The 21,586-nt window shown below is 34.6% G+C and overlaps 4 protein-coding genes across 5 annotated transcripts; 2 read left to right on the forward strand and 2 right to left on the reverse strand.

The window, feature by feature from the left end:
• Window positions 1–48: 48 nt before the first annotated feature.
• Window positions 49–2,911, reverse strand: Ski6 (exosome complex component Ski6). The gene is made up of 6 exons (XM_013313342.1): window positions 2,597–2,911; window positions 2,349–2,421; window positions 1,916–2,052; window positions 1,292–1,496; window positions 953–1,047; window positions 49–785 (listed from the first exon to the last, which is right to left on the reverse strand). Exons 1-6 carry the CDS (start codon window positions 2,765–2,767, stop codon window positions 714–716), a joined length of 753 nt encoding a protein of 250 aa, XP_013168796.1. The 5' UTR covers window positions 2,768–2,911; the 3' UTR covers window positions 49–713.
• A 259-nt stretch (window positions 2,912–3,170) lies between these two features.
• LOC106118625 (transcriptional repressor p66-beta simjang) lies at window positions 3,171–14,630 on the forward strand. Its single transcript, XM_013313298.1, has 20 exons — window positions 3,171–3,281; window positions 3,560–3,638; window positions 4,145–4,226; window positions 5,833–5,965; window positions 6,710–6,858; window positions 7,296–7,436; window positions 7,782–7,880; window positions 8,250–8,357; window positions 8,714–8,800; window positions 9,383–9,481; window positions 9,750–9,868; window positions 10,355–10,538; window positions 10,908–11,114; window positions 11,426–11,523; window positions 11,747–11,835; window positions 11,952–12,004; window positions 12,124–12,211; window positions 12,540–12,665; window positions 13,427–13,593; window positions 14,137–14,630. The coding sequence occupies exons 2-19, from the start codon at window positions 3,601–3,603 to the stop codon at window positions 13,582–13,584; spliced, it is 2,058 nt and encodes a 685-aa protein (XP_013168752.1). The 5' UTR covers window positions 3,171–3,281; window positions 3,560–3,600; the 3' UTR covers window positions 13,585–13,593; window positions 14,137–14,630.
• Window positions 14,631–14,683: 53 nt separating this feature from the next.
• LOC106118623 (S-methyl-5'-thioadenosine phosphorylase) lies at window positions 14,684–19,512 on the reverse strand. Of its 2 annotated transcripts, XM_013313296.1 has the most exons (9): window positions 18,680–19,163; window positions 18,184–18,407; window positions 17,369–17,544; window positions 16,869–17,006; window positions 16,286–16,465; window positions 15,895–15,970; window positions 15,738–15,824; window positions 15,188–15,310; window positions 14,684–14,951 (listed from the first exon to the last, which is right to left on the reverse strand). In XM_013313296.1, exons 1-9 carry the CDS (start codon window positions 19,062–19,064, stop codon window positions 14,916–14,918), a joined length of 1,425 nt encoding a protein of 474 aa, XP_013168750.1. In that variant the 5' UTR covers window positions 19,065–19,163; the 3' UTR covers window positions 14,684–14,915. The 2 variants fall into 2 exon arrangements, with proteins under 2 accessions (XP_013168750.1, XP_013168749.1); XM_013313295.1 differs by lacking the exons at window positions 18,184–18,407; window positions 18,680–19,163 and adding an exon at window positions 19,339–19,512.
• Window positions 19,513–19,734: 222 nt separating this feature from the next.
• Window positions 19,735–21,552, forward strand: Ho (Heme oxygenase). Its single transcript, XM_013313297.1, has 4 exons — window positions 19,735–19,980; window positions 20,331–20,463; window positions 20,653–20,864; window positions 21,162–21,552. Exons 1-4 carry the CDS (start codon window positions 19,881–19,883, stop codon window positions 21,449–21,451), a joined length of 735 nt encoding a protein of 244 aa, XP_013168751.1. The 5' UTR covers window positions 19,735–19,880; the 3' UTR covers window positions 21,452–21,552.
• The last annotated feature ends 34 nt before the right edge of the window (window positions 21,553–21,586 follow it).

The raw sequence follows: 21,586 nt of genomic DNA on the forward strand, positions 1-21,586 counted from the left end.
TAAAGGCAATCTTTGCAATATTTATTTTTTATAAATTCGAAAGAAGTACAATATAGTAACTTTTATTTATTTGAAAGATATTTATATTTTTTATTTTAAGTGTGTGCATCCATTTGTATGGATGGACTGAATTTAACGTTCGGTTGTTTTTCCATTTTATTTATTTCCTCTATTTCTCGCATATTGTCTATGCCTATGCATAATTTGTTCTACTAATGCGCTTTTGTCATTTACTTTTGCCATAGATAAAAACTTTCTAAAAGGTTAAGTTTTCTTACAATACATTAAGCTATGTAACGAAAACAGTGTGTACCTATTAACTTACCTCTAATTTAGTTAAATTTTAACATAGACTGTACATATAATTTAATTTCTTTTTGTTCAGATCTCTAATAAATATGTAAGTCTATACTTATGTTTTTTTTATTTCATACACCTGCTTTATCAACTGACAAGTCTAACAACTTCACTAAATTAAGAACAAAACCCGATGCAAAACTGTTGTATTAGAAAACTAACTGGATTGAACAAAGGTATCTATACTTTTTTACCAACTGGCAATTTGAATGTGTAAGAAAATTAAGCCTCGGTTCCCTCAACTCTCGAAATATTTGTGGAAACCAAACCTTTTTTTTGTTACGAATAAATTAGTAAACAAATTGTATAATCAAAGGAGGTTTACAAAATTAAAACAAAAATATAAACTTAATAATTTATATTGTTATTGTATCTTGCTTTGTCCATCCTTCTGCTAAATGTTCCCTTACAGCACGATCCAAAATTACCTGAAAAAAAAAAACTGTCAACAATATATACAATTAATATACTTCTCAAATTATCAAAATCTAACAATTTTACAAAGGATCATAAAAGTACATATTCGTCCGTAAGACATGAAACTAGCTTTTATTTCCGCCACTTCCATAAGAGTATCTAATAGCATATTTTTTACCTCAATATCTCTGCAGCCCTGCATAGCTCTGCTCATCACCATGTCATAGTAGTCCATGTGCAGCTTGTGTGACAGTTCCAGTAATGCCACATTGCCTAAAACCATAAACAATATTGTGTATTTCAAGAACATAAATACTATAGACATATAGAATATAGAGATATATGAGAACTGGGCTCACCTATAGTATATTATATTTTTAATGAAATTATTAAATCTATTAATAATTTATGTATGATACTTGAAATGTTGGGATTCAAATGCACAATTACAATATCTTTTAGACTTAATCCTAACAATAAACTATTGGTTGTCAAGATTAACCATGATACTACTAACCTGTGGATGGTAGACTGGATACAGTAAGACAGACTCCACCGGCCGCCTCCTCTACATGTCCAACATCGACTAAGGGCTCAGGTTCACTGCCCTGCCAAGCCATGGAGGCGGTGCAGGCGCAGACATAAGCTTTTAGGGGGATGCCCGCGTCGATTAGTGCGAGTGTACCCGCGTTTACTGATGCACAATATGCACCACCATCTGCCTGAAAAACTTTCATCTTACAATAAGATTTTCTAACATCATGGCACCAAAGATTGCACAAGTGGTTGTTCAGAACACAACTTTAGATGTGGGGTAGGCATGTTAAACAGCTTTTAAAATTATTGAAATTATCAACAATGTTTCGTTGTCAGCATGTCTCATGCCCATCGAAATATTCAAGCTTACCCAAGTTAGAGGTTATCGGGCCTTAGTCTAGCATGCTGGCTCAGTGCTACTATATCTAGCTGTATGTAATTATGGAGATACCATCCCATTCAAGAGTACAGTTTTTCATTGCAGAATTCTAGAAATACCCATACATAAACATATTGTATTCTCAGTGGTAGAGACATGATGGATGTCTCAAGTAAGATGACAGTTTATGTATGAATATTTTCAACTGTAAAAAAAACATCAAACCTGTAAAACTTCTATATAAATATCAATTTGTGAACGTGGATATAGTTCTGTTTTGATCGCTGCTGTGAATGATTGTCGCAGATGCAGAGACATTTCTTGTGATTTCCTATCACCTCTTGGGCGGTTCTTTCGTTCACCTGTGAAAGTATACAAATGAGGGGTGAATTGCATGTGACAAGAATAATTTCGGATTGGATATAAGATACATAGCCATGGGTGTGTCTTAATTAAGATGATGATTGATAAAAAGGAGAGGAAAAAGAAAACTACTAACATGTATATAGCATCTATGACTTTCATACAGTAGTGAATCAGTGCTATTGCACTGAATGAATTAGTGGGAACAGATATACAATAATATAATAATTCTAAGTGAGGAGCAAGATTATCTTGAAGATAAATCTTATATAATTTAAGTTTGTTTTAATGTTACCTGTAGAGAATGTTGCCATGCTGTACTGACAGTTTACAACTACACCTTCTGTTGATGTTTTTGATTTGCTTGCCTGAAATACATTATTAAATTGATCAAAATGAAAGTATAGGTATGATATTATATTAGAATGAAGATTTTTGCTACAGTTTAACATATATGGATAACGAGTTATGATAGAAAAAGATAGATTCAAAGTGAAGTGAAATACCATAACAGAAGTTGGTCCTATTACTTGTTACTTTTACCTGATGTGGACCATATACAGCCGCTAAAACTTTAGTATTCCCTTGTTCTAAGTAGGCACTACCATCTGGTTGTGTAAATACACCAAGTTTACACCTTATACGACGGAGTTCATTTGGTCGCCTACCATCTAATCGCAAACCTTGACTCGAAAGCAAATCCGGTCCAGGCATTTTAACTAAACTTGTATCTCACTTATTCTTAGCCAGTTAATCGAATTTATAGCAGATGTTAAATATGAGTATTTTTAAGAGCACTTTTATTGGTTATAATAATCATGTCGTGTTTTGAGTTTTGACATCTGTTTATTTTTAACATTCATAGAGTAGATAGAAATAAATAGTTAAAGTAATCCACTGTAAAGAGTATACTTTTAAATGGCACACAAAAGTTTCTCACGATCACATTTAAATCAAATTTCCTAAAATCATAATACGCATAAGATAAATCGTGATTTGTCTGAAATAGTCATTCTATAACATCCGTTTAAAAATCAACTTCTTGCGTTTCCTGAATTCATAGCTGTCTAGAAATTGCGATATAATCTGCAAGGATTGTTTTATTTATAATCTGTTAATCTTGATGTGTATGTGTGTTTCGTGAGCTTCATTTTATATTATTTTATTAGATTAGAATATAATTATTTAATTATTGCATAGATGATATTTTCAGGTAAATAAGAGAAAGGTAACAAATAAGATTTGATTATTCATGTGCATTCATGTATTCAATAATGTTCACTGCACTATTTCGAAATTGTAATCAATTGATGGCCATTGTCAGTTATCTGTCACCCGGTCGTAGTCGCATAAAATATTCATACATTCCCAAAAAAATGTATCTTGTTGCAAAATAGATAAAGTTGATAAAGCAAAATAACATACACCAATTATTCTTAATGTTCATATACTCAAGAATTGTTACATATTTAGATAATCCAAAATTAATTACTTATTGATTTTTAGATGTGAGTTTGATCCCGTAATTGTATGTACATTGGGCCACAATGGACGTTGACGATTCCGCGGTGGATCTTAGCGTCAGGTAATATGTTATGTATTGTTAATACATAAACACTTTTTAATAGTAGAATAATTCGTTATCATTTAAATTAGATTTATATATAAGTTATTTGTAACAATACATATAATACCATATGTTATAGTTATTATTATTTATCGTCTATTTTATAAATAGTATATTGCTGTGTAATCTTGTAATGTTATTGAAAGGGTTTTATCTATGTATAATACTTGTTTTCCTTTTTGTATATGTTTTATAAAGAGCACATAAACATAGTTTCCACATAAAACATCCAAATATTTCTATTGTATTTACGAATCGATTTCTGTTGTATTAAAACAAAAATATTAAAAAAATTATAAAATACAAAGCACAAAGTTTAAAGAAAACATGCAATAAAGAGTTATATCTCTTTAGTTATCATTTAACACGGGATATTTTCCTTTCGATAGGTCCCTAAACTAAAAACATATGGTTTTTGTTCTTGAAATAGAATTGGTTAGCACAATGTCTATGTCTTATTTCAGATCCTTGCCTCCGGAGTTGAGTGAACTGCGAGCTCTGACTGCAAGCGGACTTACTATAACTCCAGCTCAGCCACCACCACATGTAAGTTTGTAAAAAAATAATATTCAGTACAAACACACTATGGGCATTACCAAGCCCGCATGATCATTGGGCCATGCTTTCATTATTGTTTTAATTGGCATAACATATGTTGAAAAATGTATCTCTTTCTTAAACATTGGTTTTTGTTGATTAAGTTTTGTTGTTTTTAATAAACAGATAACACATTAATATAAATTATGTACATATGAACAAAAAGTGATATTCTTCAGAGATGAAATTATCTATATGCCTAGTGGCAATAATTAGTCTGCCTAATCAAGTTTCCAATGTATTTCTTATTCTTATGTAATTCTGAGATAATATAAAATTGTTTTATAACATTATTAAAAACAGCTATTTATAAAAATTAGTACATGCATGTTAATTATAATGTACAATTTTGTTTTTTCCAATCATAACCGAAGATTGAAAAAGTATCCGTAAGTATCCTTTTCCTGTTCTAACAATATTAGTACTCAATTTTTACAATAATGTGTACGCAATTTAACCTAAAGCGAGAACTGGAACTGGAGTACAAGAGAACTGAATATTTTTCTCTATAGAGTTTTCTCTCTGACCCAAGGTATCTTAGAGAATGACTTTTTTTATATTATAATGCCAAATGATTGTATGGCAACCTGAAATCGTTGAAGCAGCAAAGCAACCGCTACCCGTAGACTTCGACAATTGCAGATGTGTTGCCTACCTAAAATCGACGGAGGACGGAAAGAGAATATTTTCCCTTCCCATGCCACCCCTCATCTGGAAAATCCACTTCCACTGCCCATTCTTACCCTTTAAGAAAAAGAGTAGGAAGTGAAAGAGGATTGAAATAGGCCTCCAGTACCAAACTCATCAGACAAAACGTGGAGTTGCTTCCACTTCACGCTTGTTTCTGTGTGGTCATGGTATTGCACCGGGTGTACCGGCCAATTTGTGCGAAGATGAAAAGCAGGCTCTATCACTATAGTAGTACAAAACTCTAGCTTGTAGAAGTTTCTCGATTACCCAGGTTGAACTTTATTTCTTAGGATCAAAATATGTTTGTGTATGTTATTACTTATTATTATAATAATATGTAGATATTTCCTCCTTTAAAGTGTTTATAATGCAGTTTAAACAAAATATAATTTTAAATATTGCTAATGTTTAAAATAATTTAATCTTGGCTTTGTTATTTAGGTCACAGCTTGTCTGTTATCTTTGAATTATTACAAACAAGAACACGTCATGCGAAATTGTTTATCCATTATCATGTTGACTTATGATGTTAATTAATTTTCGTCTTATATATGTGAGAATTTAGACTATTTTCCTTTAATAGTACATAGTTTAGAGATGCAGTCAAGAGATTCTTAAACAAGGTGTTGTAAATTAAAAAAGTCTATTGAAGTCGATTAAAACTAAACATTAAAATGCATCTAAACACATATGACTTTAATATAGAGCGTGTTTAGAAAAGCTTTTGAATCCATATTTAAAATAAGTTTTTAATTATATCTTAATCAAACAAATCTTACCAACCTTTTAAACAAATAGTTAGAAAATGGTGTTAGTAAAGTATTGTGTATTTAAATATCATCCTTTGTTTTCTGCATGTATGTAGGGTGCGAGTGGCAAGCGGGTGCTCCGCCCCCGTTCTGAGCAGCGTAGCTATGCGGAGAGCCCTGACATCGTGCTGTTGCCCGCTGCGCCTCCGCACCGCAAACCTAATCTGCCTGCGCCCGCCCCGTTCACAGGTATTTTCACTCTGACGTATTTTCATTAAAGTGAACCCTGATTTTCTATCAACAATGGGCAATGGTCAATGCCTCTTTTTTATATCATAAGGCGGCAAACGAGCGAGCGGCCACCTGAATTCGCTGATATAGCGAAGTGACCGTTGCCCATAGACATATGCAATTACATATGGGTTGCCTACCTTTAATCGACAGAGGAGACGATGCACAGAAAGAAAATATATTCCCTTTCCATGCATCCTCTCATCCGGAAAGTCCATTTCCCATTCTTTCCTTATAAGAAAAAGGTGGGAAGGGAAAGAGGACTAAATTAGGCCTCCGGGACGCACACTCATCAGACGAAACGCGGAATTGCTTCCACTTCACGCCTGTCTTCTGTGTGGTCGTGGTATTTCGCGGGCGAGCCGGGCCAAATCGTGTGAAGATGTTAAAGCGGGCTCTACCACTGTTAAAACTTAACATCCTTACTCTAATTTAACAGTTTAGAGTTGTGTTACACTGATGAGTTACATTTGGTCTCTATTCTAAGAGTTGGTCCTATTTAATATATAAAATAAGTCTTAAGTTGACTTAATAGTTAGTGTTAAGATTCAACTCCAAAATTGTTGTAAATCTACCACAAAAATTAGAATTAGACTTAACTAGGTTAGTTTATGTACGAAAGCGAACTTGCCTGGCAAGTTAAAAGCTTAAAAGTGGCTTATGTTTGGTATTAGAATTACATCAAGACAAAATGATTTCCAGATGTTAGCAGCAAGTTGAACTCGAGTGTGAACGTGTCAATAACGCCGAGCGTACCCGTCGCCGCACCGGAGTCGCCGCGTGAGCCACGAGATGATGAGGACTCGGAGGATGATGAGAATGATCCTCCGCTGCCCATTGCTGGACATACAGTGAGTTTGTACACATTTGCTATTATATTGATAAAGATAGGTTTACAGTGATACAGCATGCAATAACAATATTTGCTGCACGATTTATTTGTTGGTCTTGATCCAGTGAAATACCATAACCACACATACATGCCTCAAGTGGCAACTATAGTCTGATTAATTTGTATTCCGGAGAACTTATTTTTGTCCTCTTTCCATATCCACCTTTTTCTTATAAGAGACAAGATGAGAAGGGGAAGTGAATTTGGCGGAGAATGGGACGCATAGGAAAGAGAAATATCCTCTTTCTGTGTGTCCCGTCCTCTGTTGATTCTATAGGTTGGCAACGCATCTGCAATTACTATGAGCAGCAGTGGCTTTGTTATTTCGACAAAATCAAGTATTTAAGACAATATAATTTGATTATACATTGTAATAAGATATAATTTGATTTACAGGAACTATCAAGTGCAGAGATATGGGAGCGAGAGAGACGTCTGCGAGCTCTCAGAGAGAAGCTACGCTCGGAGGAGACACGGCTCGTGCTGTTGAGGAAACTGCGCCAGTCGCAGCAGAGCACTGGGATACCGCCCGTTAAGGTACTTTTATCTATTTATTTACTAATACTATAAATGCCGATGTTTGGATGTATGGATATGGATGGTTGTTTGTAAGTAATAGACTACTAATTAAGGTTTTGTTTTTAATTCCGCGTGAACGGAGTCGCGAGGGACAGCTAATGTCGAAATAAATTCAGCAGGGTGCACAATGGTATTCGAAAGAAGGACTATTATACATTTTCTTACAGGCATTTCACACCGAACTCAGACTTATTACGAAAAACTATTTTTTTTAAGAAATTGAATAAAATAGAAATACATAAGTGAAAATGAAATCCTCGCTCATATTGAATAGGTGTTAATATTAGAGTATGTATGTTACAGGACACGACAACTGGCACCGCGCTCGCAGGCAGCGGGTGCGTGGTGCCGCCCGGCGTCACTGTAACCCCCGCCCCGCCCCCAGCACATCAACAGAACAAGGTATAGTCTGAGAAATTAATTCACTACCCTTTCAACATACGTAACATTTTACATAACCGTTTTTCCTATGCAGGTGTATTACTGATATTATGAATGCGAATGTTTGGACGTACGGATGAATGGATGGGTGGATGGATGCTTATTAGAAGGTATCTCCAAGTCGGCTGCATCGACATTGTTGAAATTTGGCATAGATGAAGAAGACAAAGGCTACTACTGTATTACGCAGGGACAGAGTCGCAGGCGTCAGCTAGTTACACATAACTGTTCAATTTTTATATCATAAGCTCTGTATATTATTTAGATTATAAATATTTATATTTGTATTTATAAAAAGTATGTTGTATTAAAATCTTTGTACATTTGCAGCGATCGAGCACAAGCGCAGCGGCGGGCAACAACCTATCTTCAAGCACTCGTCGTCCTTCCAGTCTGCCAGGCGGAGCTACACTCACACCGGGAATATATCGCACCCAGGTATACACAAACATTTGGACCACTAAGAAATAAGTGTTAAAGCATACTAGCTTTCAACCGCGACTCCGTTCGCGCGGAATTAAAAAAAAAACTTAAAGCCTATGTGTTCTTCCAGGCTATGTTCTGCATCTATGTCAAATTTAAGCGATATCCATGCAGCTGTTCTGGAGATATCTTCTAACATACATTTATCCATCCATCCATCTAAACATTTGCATTTATAAATAAGATTTTGTCTCCTAGCTTTATGTCTGTCTGACTATAGTTATTACTGTAATTACCTTTGACAACACATAGATAATAATATATTTTAATTGAAGATTATGGTATCAAAAACCCACCTTTTTTTGTTACAGAATGCATCGAGTGGTGGCGCTAGTATCACCCCATCAGTCACTATAACACCCGCGCCGCCGCCAGCCACACAACATGCACAACCAAAGGTATCCCATCTCATAATCACCTCAAAAAAATCTAGTGTAATTCGATTTCATTTAAATTAAATATGTTAAGTACTGGGTATATATATATAAAATTAATTAATATGATATATAAGTATTAAAATTTGATTACAAGCCCGCTCAGGACAATTCCTCAGTCACCAGTAGCACAAGTGATGCAGTGAGTATGGAGAAGTGATGTCATTTTCTCTACCACTTTTGTGTTTACATTGTCGAAACATCCATACAGAAACATATCTCAATTGGGAGAAAACTGCCTTGTATTATAAATACCACTGATTATACAAAAAAAATATGTATTTTATATTCAAAGTAATCTGTGGACTATTTCACTCAAAAAAGGCAAAAAATAGTTTTTTTTTAGATTATTATTTAAAAAAAATGACAAGAAATTACCTTTGGCCTTGTCACCTATACTATAATAAGTCTATGCACGGCAGTTTTTGAAGAAGTGACCAACGATTTAAAAACTATATAAATTTAAATATTTTACCTTATTTTTACATCATAGTCAAAGTTTTTTTAACAATTTATTTTTTGTTTACTCTTATATATTTTTTGTAGGCTAGTTCGCGCAGTTCCGATGACACGCAGACCCCGGCACAGCGCCAGGCCGCAGCTAAACTTGCGCTCCGCAAACAACTCGAGAAGACATTACTACAGGTTGATAATCTTACTTTAAAATCATTTCTCATATGAGCCATGCTTTATTACAACTAAATATATACATTTTGAATACTTACGAAACCTCACGATAAATCTGACGTTACTTTCCGACTTACACAGAATTTAGTGTCAAGTTAATTTATAATACTTACAATAGTCAACGTAGGAGCCATTAATATTTTGTCATATAATAAAATTATGAATTAAGATGAAAAGGTTAATGTTAATTTTATAAGAGTGAGGAAAAATAACATTTGTTGTACAGATCCCGCCGCCTAAGCCTCCGCCGCCGGAGATGAACTTCATCCCGTCGCCTAGCAACACTGACTTTGTGTACCTCGTCGGCCTCGAGCACGTCGTCGACTATCTTACCAACGAGGAACGGTCAGTAAACTACCTCGTGGCGGTCAAAGGGTTAAAATGTAATGAGACCTCTTAGTATATTAGTGACGTGTTGATTATCGTCTCCATTGTTTATTTAATTAAAAAAAAACAAAACGAAAAATCTAAAAAATATTGTACTCTATATAAGATGTAATTGGGTAGGTTAATTAAAAAAAATATTCTATCTGTCTGTCCGCAAGGCCTCGTTTGTACCGGGTAATCTCAGGAACGGCTGGACGACAGCTAGATTTCAAATTAATCTAAATTATATTTTATTCTTTATATAGCATCCAATTGAAATTCATTTTTTAATAGTATTGTATGTCATACTAATATTATAAATGCGAATGTCTGGATGGATGTTTGTTTGAAGGTATCTCCGGAACAACTCAACAGTTGATAAACTCCACAGATGTAGAACATAGTCTGAAAGAACACATAGGCTACTAATTATAATTATTTAATCTAATCAAAATTTATTTCCAGTATGCCACGTTCAAGTGTGCCAGCAGTATGCGCGCAGTGCGGTTGTGACTTCACTGCAGTATGGCGCTGGGAGCGCGCGCCCGCACCCGCAGCGCGCAGACAGGATCCTACCTTCAGCTGCGCACCTGCAGCACGCAGACTGTGCGAGCTCTGCGTCTCTGGCAATGTTAAACGTGCTCTCAAGGTACGTACACTTTCCAATCTAATATATTCTTGTTATATTAATTGCACATGACAATAATGATTGATGGCTTAGAAATGCTCGAATTTTCTGTTAACGTTCAGTATTTTGTTATTTCTTTTAGTATGTAGGGCTTTCTGTGACTTCTTGTCTTTTTGACTTCTAATGAATAAGTTGATGGTGAATATTTTTGTTTTTTCCTGAACGGAACGACAATTACGAATTATGTTAATGGTCTTAAATGAGATTTTATAGTACAATATATTAAACAGATATCTTGAACTACATTATCTATTACAAAAAGGCATTCTATGTAAAATCCTCTTTCTTTTTTTTGTTACTAATTATGAAATTGTATTTATTATTGCATAGGCGGAGCACACGGCGCGCCTGAAGACTGCGTTCGTGCGCGCGCTGCAGCAGGAACAGGAGATCGAGCGACGCCTCGCCGCACCCGCCGCTTCCCCGCCGCCCGCGCCTCCACCCGCGCACGCCCCCGCACCTGCGCATGCGCACGCGCACAACACGCACGCAGCGCACTCCTCACACTCGTCGCACTCCTCGCACCGCACCCCACAGGTACTTAATGTTAGGAAGAAAAACTGACGCTATGCCGGTGTTCCACTTTATAAGCTACAGTTGTTTGAACGTGAGACGATGCGATGTAGTAACCAATAGGCGCATTTAAATGTCTGTACGAAAAAATATCAGTACACGGCTATAGGTTTTTTATCCTGTCATATTTACTGCTACCTAATAGGGTTATTTGTATGGCCGTTTGTCTTATTACAAAAACAAGGCAGAGTTTCTATAACTTGAACACCACGGATTTTGGCGACTGTAATCTTCTCAAAGTTAAATTAGCTTGTAAAGTAAATAATTTGTGACAGATGTCAGTGTCGCGGTCTTCGTCACGCACGCCGGCGCCAGCTGCGTCCGCTGCGCCCGCGCAGCAGTCCACCGCCAAACAGCCGCAGCCCTCCAACAGGTATACATTGATAACTGATTGACTCGGTCAAATAAAATTATGACAACTCACTAGCGCCTTTCTGACGAAGTCAAAAAAGTGTCACAAGATCTTTAGTAGACTATAGATGTTTTGTGCACATCAGTTGATCTGACGTCAATCTGCACAATCCCTTAAAAAATTTAAAATATTCGGTTTATATTAGTTATTGTGTACAAGAAAATTGTAATTATTAACCTTTTAGCAGCCGGTCGGCAAGCTCTTCGGAAACGATGCCACGCCATCACTCTGAGCGCACGCGTGAACAAGACGTGCCCGCCAAGAAAGGTAAAGGTAACACGGCTTGTATCACTTTTTATTTATTTTTTATTTCTCTAAAATAATAAAATATGACGAAAATGATTGAAATTTCCTGATTTATAAGACTTTAATAATACCGCATGTTCAAGGATCATCTTCGAGCACAGCCAGCCAGGGAAGCAGTTCTAGTAAACAGCATCAGGTAAATATTTGTTTTTCTTTTCGTAGAATTATTCTACTATAAAATTAGCACTAGTCTACCTAAATTAAACATAGATATAAAATGAATGTATGGATAATAAATTTATATATATGTATCAGCAGCTTGCGGCGGCGGCGGCTGCGCAGATGGCGTTCGAGCAACACAGCGCTGCAGCTATGCAGGCGCTGCAACATCAGCTGCTAAGAGGTAACGTATCTTTCATCCTACTTCTTACTAATATTATACATGGAAAAGTATTCGTTTTGAAGTAGATGGGTGGATGCATGGATTGCTGCTGACTCCCTAGAGTAGAAAGTTTACTTTGAAATACCAATATGCCTTAAATCTCAATCTTACTAATATTATAATTTTATAGAGAAACATTCTCTATAAAATTTTGCAAAGACATGGAACAAAGTCTGGAATAACACATAAGGCAACTAATTCACTTTTTTTTAAATTACGCTTGGACAGAGTCGCAGGCGACATCTTGCGGCTCGATATAAAATTCAATATATTATTTGTGTGTATGTAGGTCTGAGCGGCGCGGCGGGCGGCGGCGGCATGTCAGCGGCGGCGGCGGCGGCCATGATGCAGTTCTCCCCGCTGCTGTACACGTACCAGCTGGCCATGGCGCAGGCCTCCGCGCTAGGTAAGCGCAGTACGTATTCACCAAACATACCATTATATACATACCATTTACCTATATAATAACAAACTAATAATCGATCCAAAATTAGATAAACAGATTTATATTATTGATCGCACCTAAAAATTCATTTAGATATAATCCGGAGTCGTACACAGTCCGGCGATGACGTCATAAGCTGTATAGCGTTCTCATCTATTCCCATATGTTTGTCTCGCTCTAACGCGACTACCGAGCTTTGGTTATATGATTCCGGATAATGTTTGAATGAAACTTAACTGATCGATCAGGTTCTTGAACATATTTGTCAGATAGATTTTAAATAAACTAGATCGAGATTGATTATTGAGTTTGTATTGCTCAATGTATAATCCTATCATTCATTAAAATAAAAACATGTCTTTCACCGCCATCTTAATTTAAATGTCAGTCACTCTACAGAGTGTCCTAAACAATTTTAAACTAGTTTTTTTTTATTTTATAAATATATTTTGCATGTGTAATTCACTTTTTATAAAAATATCGATATGAATAATATTCAATTGACTTTAATCTACAGATTATTCTAATTGTAATAAGTACAAAAATTTGATTTTCTAAACAATACATATCAGTATTTTCAATAGCTATTATGATCTTTGTATCACTGAATTGTGGGTTTCTGAGACCAAAATATGACTAAACAATGATTATATGTTATATAGAGTTTTTGATCTCAGAAAGCAACAGTAAATAATAATAATAAAATGTCTGGTGACTGTGTGTGTGTGCAGCGGGTAAGGGCGGCGGTGCGGGGGGAGTGGGCGGTGTGGGCGGGGCGGGGGGCGCGGCGGCGGTGGCGGAGATGCAGCGCGTGGCGGAGGCGCAGCGCCAGTACCTGCTCGACATGATACCTGGACAACATGGACGTAACCCCTGGACTAAGAATTAAAACGCACCGGTAAAGATGTTCATCTGATCTTAAAAAAATTAAAAAAAAAAACAATAAAGACATAGCCTATTAGTTCTTTCAAACTATGTTCTACATGTATGCCAAATTTTATCAAAATCCGTTCAACCTTACCTTCAAACAAACATTTATCCATCCATCTATACATTCACATTTATAATATTAGTAAAATGTAGTTGGGATGTATGGATGGATGTTTTGTCAGAAGGTATCCTCAAAGCGGCTCAGCGCATATCGATGAAATTTGCCATAGATTACATAGGCTACTATTTCTTAATTCTCTGCGGACAGAGTTGCGAGCAATAGCTAGTATATCTATACATATAACTAAAATTATAGTGTCTTATAAAAAAATCATATTATAATGTGTACAACATATGATGTATTTGCGTTACTGATAACGAAAATTCAATTTTGTTTGTCTGTATGTCTACTGATGTACTCGGGCATGTTATAGGCTACTCCTACTTTTTTTTAATTCCTCGTAATTTCTAAATTAGTCCACGCCTCTATGTTACAATATTTTATTTACAGATGAGAGAAAACGAAGGAAGGAACTTAGTAATTATGTTAAGGTATTATGAGTTTAAAGTAATAAGCTAGATAGATAAACTTAGTTAATAAAAGTTTGAAACTTTATACATTATGTTCTAACAATTATATTCATAGGAAAATACGTAAACAAGAATTAAATTAAAAAAAAATTGATGTGGGTCAGCCATATTGATTTTTATCATATACAGTGATTGTGTTACATTTATTATAGTAGTATATTTCCACTGATTACGAATCCATCGAAAATATTGCTATTTCAGTTTTTTGAAGGGGGAAACCAAGGATGACGATATTTTTTTATATTGAATTTCTGTCTGTTTTTTGCTATAATGTAATAGAAATTGCTAGAACATTTTGTATGTTTAATAATAATTCGTCATAAATATTGCACAACAATAAAATACGTAAAAAATGTTTAGATTAAGAGGTAATTAATATGTCGGAATGAAATCGTGTGACAGTTTTAAATATGATAGTGTAATTTCATTTTATATTTCTTATGTAAGATTGATAATAAAATAATCTATTGAATAAAATGTTTTTAATGATTTTAATAACATGATATAACAAAATTTACACTTATACGTTACAGCGAGTTTCTACTGTTGCAACCTGGTATTGCCATCTCTCTCACTCTCGTTGAAAAGACAGAGATAACAGTACGCAGTATTGGCATCTCCCTCGCTCTCTTGGAGAAAGACAGAGATAGTAATATGTTCTTGTGTTACGACAGTTGAAGTTAGTTTAACTTTGTACTTCTACTCCTTCAACATGATTGCAGATGACACCATATTCTGGAACAGAAATATTATAACGTATCAATCCAAAGTTAATGGATCTCAAAATGTCAAGGACGATTAATCTATAGATATAAACACTTTCGTCAATTCTTTCTTTTTGTTTGTTACTGTCACAATGTTCTTATGAAGGATAAAAAATATGGAAGTTGATCGGAACAATCAACAAAATGTAACATTTTAATTAAATAAGATTTTTAATTTTCATTACATTAAATTATGTTACTTTATACCTCGTGTGCATCCAAATATTCTAGATCAGTGTCAGCGGCGAGGATCTGCACAGCATCCAGTATGACGTCAGCCGCTTTCTTCACGTTCTTAGCGAACATCGCCAGTACTTCACTCACCGACACCTATGTTATATTACTCTGTACTATCTGACTGGAAATTTTCCGTGCATATAGTTGTTTTTTTTTCAGCATTCGGCCTCTTAAATTCGCCAAAATAGCGAAACGACCGCTGACCCTATAGGCATGTCTATACATTCCCAATTTAATCGATGGATGAGGAGAACTTAAAGGGTATTTTTTCCTTGCACTCCGTCAAATCCCAAAGGGGAAGTGTCCCCTTCCCATCCATTCTTTATAAGAAAAGAGTGGGAAGGGAAAGAGGACTAAATTAAGTCCCCCGGACGCATATATGTAAGTTTTTGTATGTATGTAATTTCTATTGCAACAAGTTCCAGTTTTTTCACTGTCTTATTTAAACCATATTATACAAGTATTAGTTTTTGAACAGTAATTGTGTTATTTAAACTTGATGACAGTTGTTACAACTTACAGATTTCTCGTCCTTCCTCCAGCAGTCATAGTCAGTGACAAGAGCCACAGCCGCGTAACTCAGACCTGCCTCCTTCGCTAAATTCACCTGAAACATAATTATGTTAGTATGATAAACTTGTTATGTACATATATTTATAAAGTTTAATATATAATACCTCAGGGACAGTTGTCATGTTGACAAGATGGCCGCCCCATTGTCTATGCATGAGGCTTTCTGCGCGACTTGAAAACCTAAAACGGTTTCAATTAATTAGGATTAATAAAGGGTGAGGTCCGCCACCCCATAATGGAGCCATTAACCCTAAAACGATTCCTTGATCACCTTTCACGCGACTTTTTGGCTCAGTATATTGATTAGTCTGTGAAAGCCTGTCCTTATAAGTTATTCAACGGAAATAATTATTCTACACAAAACTAAAAAAAAATCTTAAGAAAAAAAAATCTATCAATATGATTTCTTGGTACGGATTGTGAAAAGCATATTGTCATCTAATTAAAAAAAACTGTTTTGATACACATGTTTCGACAGTGAAAACCCATAGTTACCTCGGTCCTTGTATAACAACGGCAGTACCATTTTCATGATACTTGTATCCTCTCAGCCGGGCTGCGTCTTGAAGTGCGCGGCGAGAGCGCTCACAGAACGCGGGGTGCATGGGCAGGTGACACACACCCCTAGGCCCGCCCTCCGTGCGGTCGTAAAATGTGCACTTCCTACCCCAAGTACTGAAAAATAATACTAATAATGGGGTTCCACTGAAGATATGTGCAAAAACATATCTTTGAAGACAGATAAATACAATAAATAAGTAATGACAGTGAAAACTAATTGTTTGACACAAAGAATGATGATCCCTTCCGGTACAAAATGTGCAAGGAAGTTCTTAATTTTTATTGTTGCTCGGACAAAAACATAGTCGTCCCTCTCATTTTCTTTGATAAAAATAGAGATAACAATATGTTTCTGTATATGTTTTGTAGCAGTGAAAAGCCCTGTGGCTTTTGCTAGTGCATGATAGCGATCCGAAATATGTGATTAATTAGATATTGTTTATGGTCACACCAACAATTATTTAATTTTCTTATTCAATTCATTTTATCTAAAACACATTTATAATTGTTAGCATACCGATCAATGAAGTCGTCCAGTATAACCAGGTCCCCGGGCTGGTAGTCCTCAACCAGTGAGCCGGTGGCTGTAGTGGCCAGGACATGTGTACAGCCGGCCTGTTTTAGTGCCCAGATATTTGCGCGGTAGTTTACATCACTAGAAAATAATACAAAGAACTACACAAAGATTATGCTCAAATTATTAAAAAAAAAGTAGCAAGTGTAATCTGTTGCACCAATAAACTCGAAAGGAGTAATATGGTCCTATAGAGCACTAGCTGACGCCCGTGCGATATTAAAAACAAACTCACTAAGTAGCTTATGAGATCTTCCGAAATATGGTCTTGATTTGTGTCAAATTTCATCAAGATCCATTGTGGAGATACCTTCTAACAAACATCCATCCGTCTAAACTTTCGCTTTTATAATATTAGTAAGATTGACCGATGATCTATTTCTAGTTGTTCACATTGTCACTTTTTTCTAGATTTTTATTAGGATTAGAAGTTCGAACTTTACCTAGGCTGATACTGATGTTTCCTTCCGTGTCTTGCCAACAGTACACATGGCACACCATCTATTTGTCCACTCAGTAGCACATCTGAAGGCTTCCCGAACGGTGTACTCAGATCCAGTTCTACAGGGTTTTCGAACAAATTGGGATCGTCGAAGCCTGATCCACCGATGATTCCAATCTGTATTTAGTTTTCAAACACAGTTAATAATATGCCCAGTTTACATTAGAAATGTTTTAATTCAAGGGCTGAATTTGATCAAAGGACTGGAAAAATGTAAACTGTCCAACTGTCCAGTTTGTTTATAATGGTTTTAAAAACCATTAGCTTTGGTTAAGTAAAGGAAAAAAGGACAAGGGAAATAAAAAGTCTTACTATTTTTCAACGCTTGTATTCTATTTTTGAACAGTCAACTACTATACAGTAAAGTCATCACAATGTGTATCGCTCAAACAACTAAGAGTATTAATATTTCATTGAAAACTATTAAGAAAAAATAAACAACTTATATAATCCAAAGAATCAACAATATGTAAATTAAATATTGATTTTTGTAAATGCAATTTGTTGGTTGAAATTCACAATTATAATTCACCGGTAGCTACTAAATTGTGATGACTATTACAACTCAACACCAACTTAAATGCAAACATTTGCTTTTCTAGTCCAAATCTACTGCTTGTCCTCCAAACCTTGTTGGAACTTGATTTCTTTGGTTGTCTCATGAGCATTCTTTAAACTTTGAGCCAATTGAAAGAATTTCTTTGATTTCTCCAAATCCTGTTCCACTCCATCACCTTTTTTGTACATCAAACTGACATTAGCACATGCAAATATATTACCATATTCGCAACCTTTCATTGCAAGATCAAATGCTTGTTTTAGATCAGGCTTTATTAAATAATCAATATTTTTATTTTTCTCCGGGTTGTGTGGATTGAAATCGGCTACATTTTTCGGTACTCCAGTAAGATACATTCCTGACAGGTAATGACATGCCATATCATCTCTGGCATCGCAGCTTTTCTTCAAATAATTGTAACCTTAAAAAAATCATATCAAATATAAAATTTACAAAAGTAAGAGTCAAAGATAATGAATTAGTGACATTTTAAAAATCTTGAAGTAAACACTTAAAAAATTTAACTTATATAGTTTCACAATTTTGTCATAGGTTATCACACAAGGTCATGTAGTAGGATTAGATAACATTATGATATAAAATTATACTGTAACCAGGATGTAAAATATTGGAATATGTTTTTTTTACAATATAACAATAATATCGTAAAATTAGGTTATGTTTGATGTTTACCTTTGGGAACATCCCTTTGAACAGTAACTCCGGGTCCAGTAGCAGTAAGAAGCACCCCAGCATGTAGACATGACGTAGGATCATTGAATTCACAACCTTTTTCGAAATATTCCAAAGCTTCTTTCGAATCAGGTTTGTCTTTTCCGCGACCGATAAGTGCATAATTCCCATACTTAGTACACGATTTACCATACTTATAGTCCATACAGTTGGTTTTATAAACGGTAGCAGCTTTTTTATAATCCTTTTTTATTGCTTCTAAGTAATCAGCCAAAAGATGACAAACTTCCGATTTCTTTTCATGATAACAGCCGAATCTATATTCAATCCCTAAATTTTCAATGTATTGCTTAACATCTTCCTCTTTTTGTAGGTCATAAGCCATTGTTGGATTTAGAATTTGGAAATTTTGTCATAGGTTGCAGAGGTTAGAAACAATTAGATAACATTACGAAAATGTCAAAACGATAACGCGTATCAATTTGTAAACATGTCAAATGAACGACTTATAAGATAAATTGATAAGATATAACTTTAAAAATAACTAAATTTAGAAAATAGTATGTTAAACTAACATTATATTTGCCATATATTTGTAGTATCTGTTACTTACCAATTAATTATTGTAAATTTGATAATAGAAGTGTGAAATCATTTACCTTAATTTTCTTCGAGTTCTCCATTCTGTATTAAATAAAAGTTAATAAATAATAGATTCAGAAAACTGTAATTGAATTATTCACATAAAATTAAACTGGTTTGACGAAGATATAATGTATTTTTACAAATTGTTATTAAATAAAAAGTTCCGGTATTGTACAGATTATTTATACTCAGTTGTCAAGGTTTTTTGACAAGTTTTAGATGTAATAGTAACAGATAATAAATGTCAGTGTTCCAGTAGAAATTATTATTGTGAGTAAAGTTGGATAAAACATTATTAAAACCTTACAATGAAAACAGTTTTAAGTAACACGGGCCATAAAATTATAAACAGGTAGATTGCCTCAGCCGGCAAATTGTAAAGGAAAAATCATTGTCTTCTTGGTTTTGGTTTGTTAATTCATCACAACTGTAACAATGACAGGTGTCAAATTTTGAAGTAAAATTTTCAAATTCAATATTTTCTTCAATTTCTTGTTCTTGTGGATGTGCAATTGCGGGCACTTGCTGCTGGAAGAGTACATTATAGTTTAGGAAAATGTCTGAAAATTATGACCTATTTACTACTCGCATGAGAAAAGCAACGCGGAGGATTCATTCAGTGAGCGATACGTTAGTCAATGCTAAATTTGCTTTGTGTAAGTTTTTAAATTGTAAACAAATTATAACAATTCCATTCATCAAGTAGCAATATTTTTCAATGTATTTAATTACTTAATGTGTGAAATTGTCATTGGTATCGTTCATTATTAATTCTACATTAAAATATTTAAGAAAGTGCTATAGAATGTAATATAAAGTGCAAAGTCATATTGTGCGTAAATAACAAAAGAAACACTTTTGTGCTGTGCAGTGTATATATATAATAAAGAATACTGTTCATCTTTAGTGACCGATTTATTATAAACGAACTTTCTATAATATCTGTTCTGTAATAACTATAATTTACATATATTCTGCTATTAATAAACTTTGCATATTACAACAGCTTTACGAGATGAAGCAGTATGGGGTGGTGGCTTGTTTGTATTCTACCACATCTTTGCATTCCTTGAAGATGCCAAAGACAGACTTAACATGACTGACTTTAATAAACTATTTGTTAATAAAATTTTATACAGGTATGTTGTTTGACTACAATTAAAAAAATCTTTTAAAATTAGTTAAATAGCTACTATTTCTCTATTTTATGCTATAGTCATCACACCTTAAGATTTATTTACAGTTCTTATTTGAACATGCAATAATTATATGTTCTAAGTATTGTTAATTTTTTTTATAAATCATTAATGTTTATTGTATAATTTTAGAAAGAAAGCATTTGAAGAGGATCTAGCTCATTATTTAGGTGAAAACTGGCAATTGACACCAAAGTCTGCTGCTCTAGAGAATTACATCGAGCATTTGCAGGACCTTGAGACTGAACATCCAATGATGCTATTGGCATATGTGTATCATCTGTACCTGGGATTGTTAAGTGGTGGCCAGATACTGGCAAAGAAGAGGAAAATGTTTGGTGAAAGTAAAGTATTATTATGAGTAAATAACTAGCTATAACACTATTTGTAGGATGAATAAACATTCAGTTCAATGGTATGTGACATCTACTACTACCTATAAATATTTCAGACTGGCAACACATCTCTGCCTCCTCTTGTGTTCTGGATGTCTATGGTTGTCGGATTATTTAGCATTAGGTGATCCATTACTTGTTTGTCCCCTCATGCTATAGAATTTAGGTAGAAAAGGTCATATAAAAGAAGGTAAAGGAAACCAAAGTGCACAATGCGGAAGTATACATTTCTATAAATCTTTTCAGAGAACACATCCGAGAATGTCTATGCAGACAAAGTGACTGATTTCAATGATATAGACATAAATGAACTAAAAAAGGAATTCCGTAATGCAATGAATGAGATTGCTGAACGAATGTCCAAGGATGAACAGGATGCATTCATAGAAGAAAGCAACCAAGTGTTCCTAATGAACAATTTGATAGTAAACTCTATTGGAGGTCAGAACAGAGTACTATGTAATATGTTCTACAAGGCATCTGCACTCTTATTAGTGGTTATTGGAGTCATTTACGCGTACAAGATGCACAAATAATTTATTCTTCGTTGTTGAGTTTTGGTTGTTAGGATTTCATATATACTCATTTATAATAGAAATGTGATTTATTTAAAAACTTTAGGGTAAGATATATTATTATAATTTGACATGTTGCTTTCAATTTGTATTGCA

The sequence above is a fragment of the Papilio xuthus genome, unplaced genomic scaffold (assembly GCF_000836235.2).
Source record: "Papilio xuthus unplaced genomic scaffold, Pxut_1.1 DF827570.1, whole genome shotgun sequence".
Taxonomy (NCBI): Eukaryota; Metazoa; Arthropoda; class Insecta; order Lepidoptera; family Papilionidae; genus Papilio; species Papilio xuthus.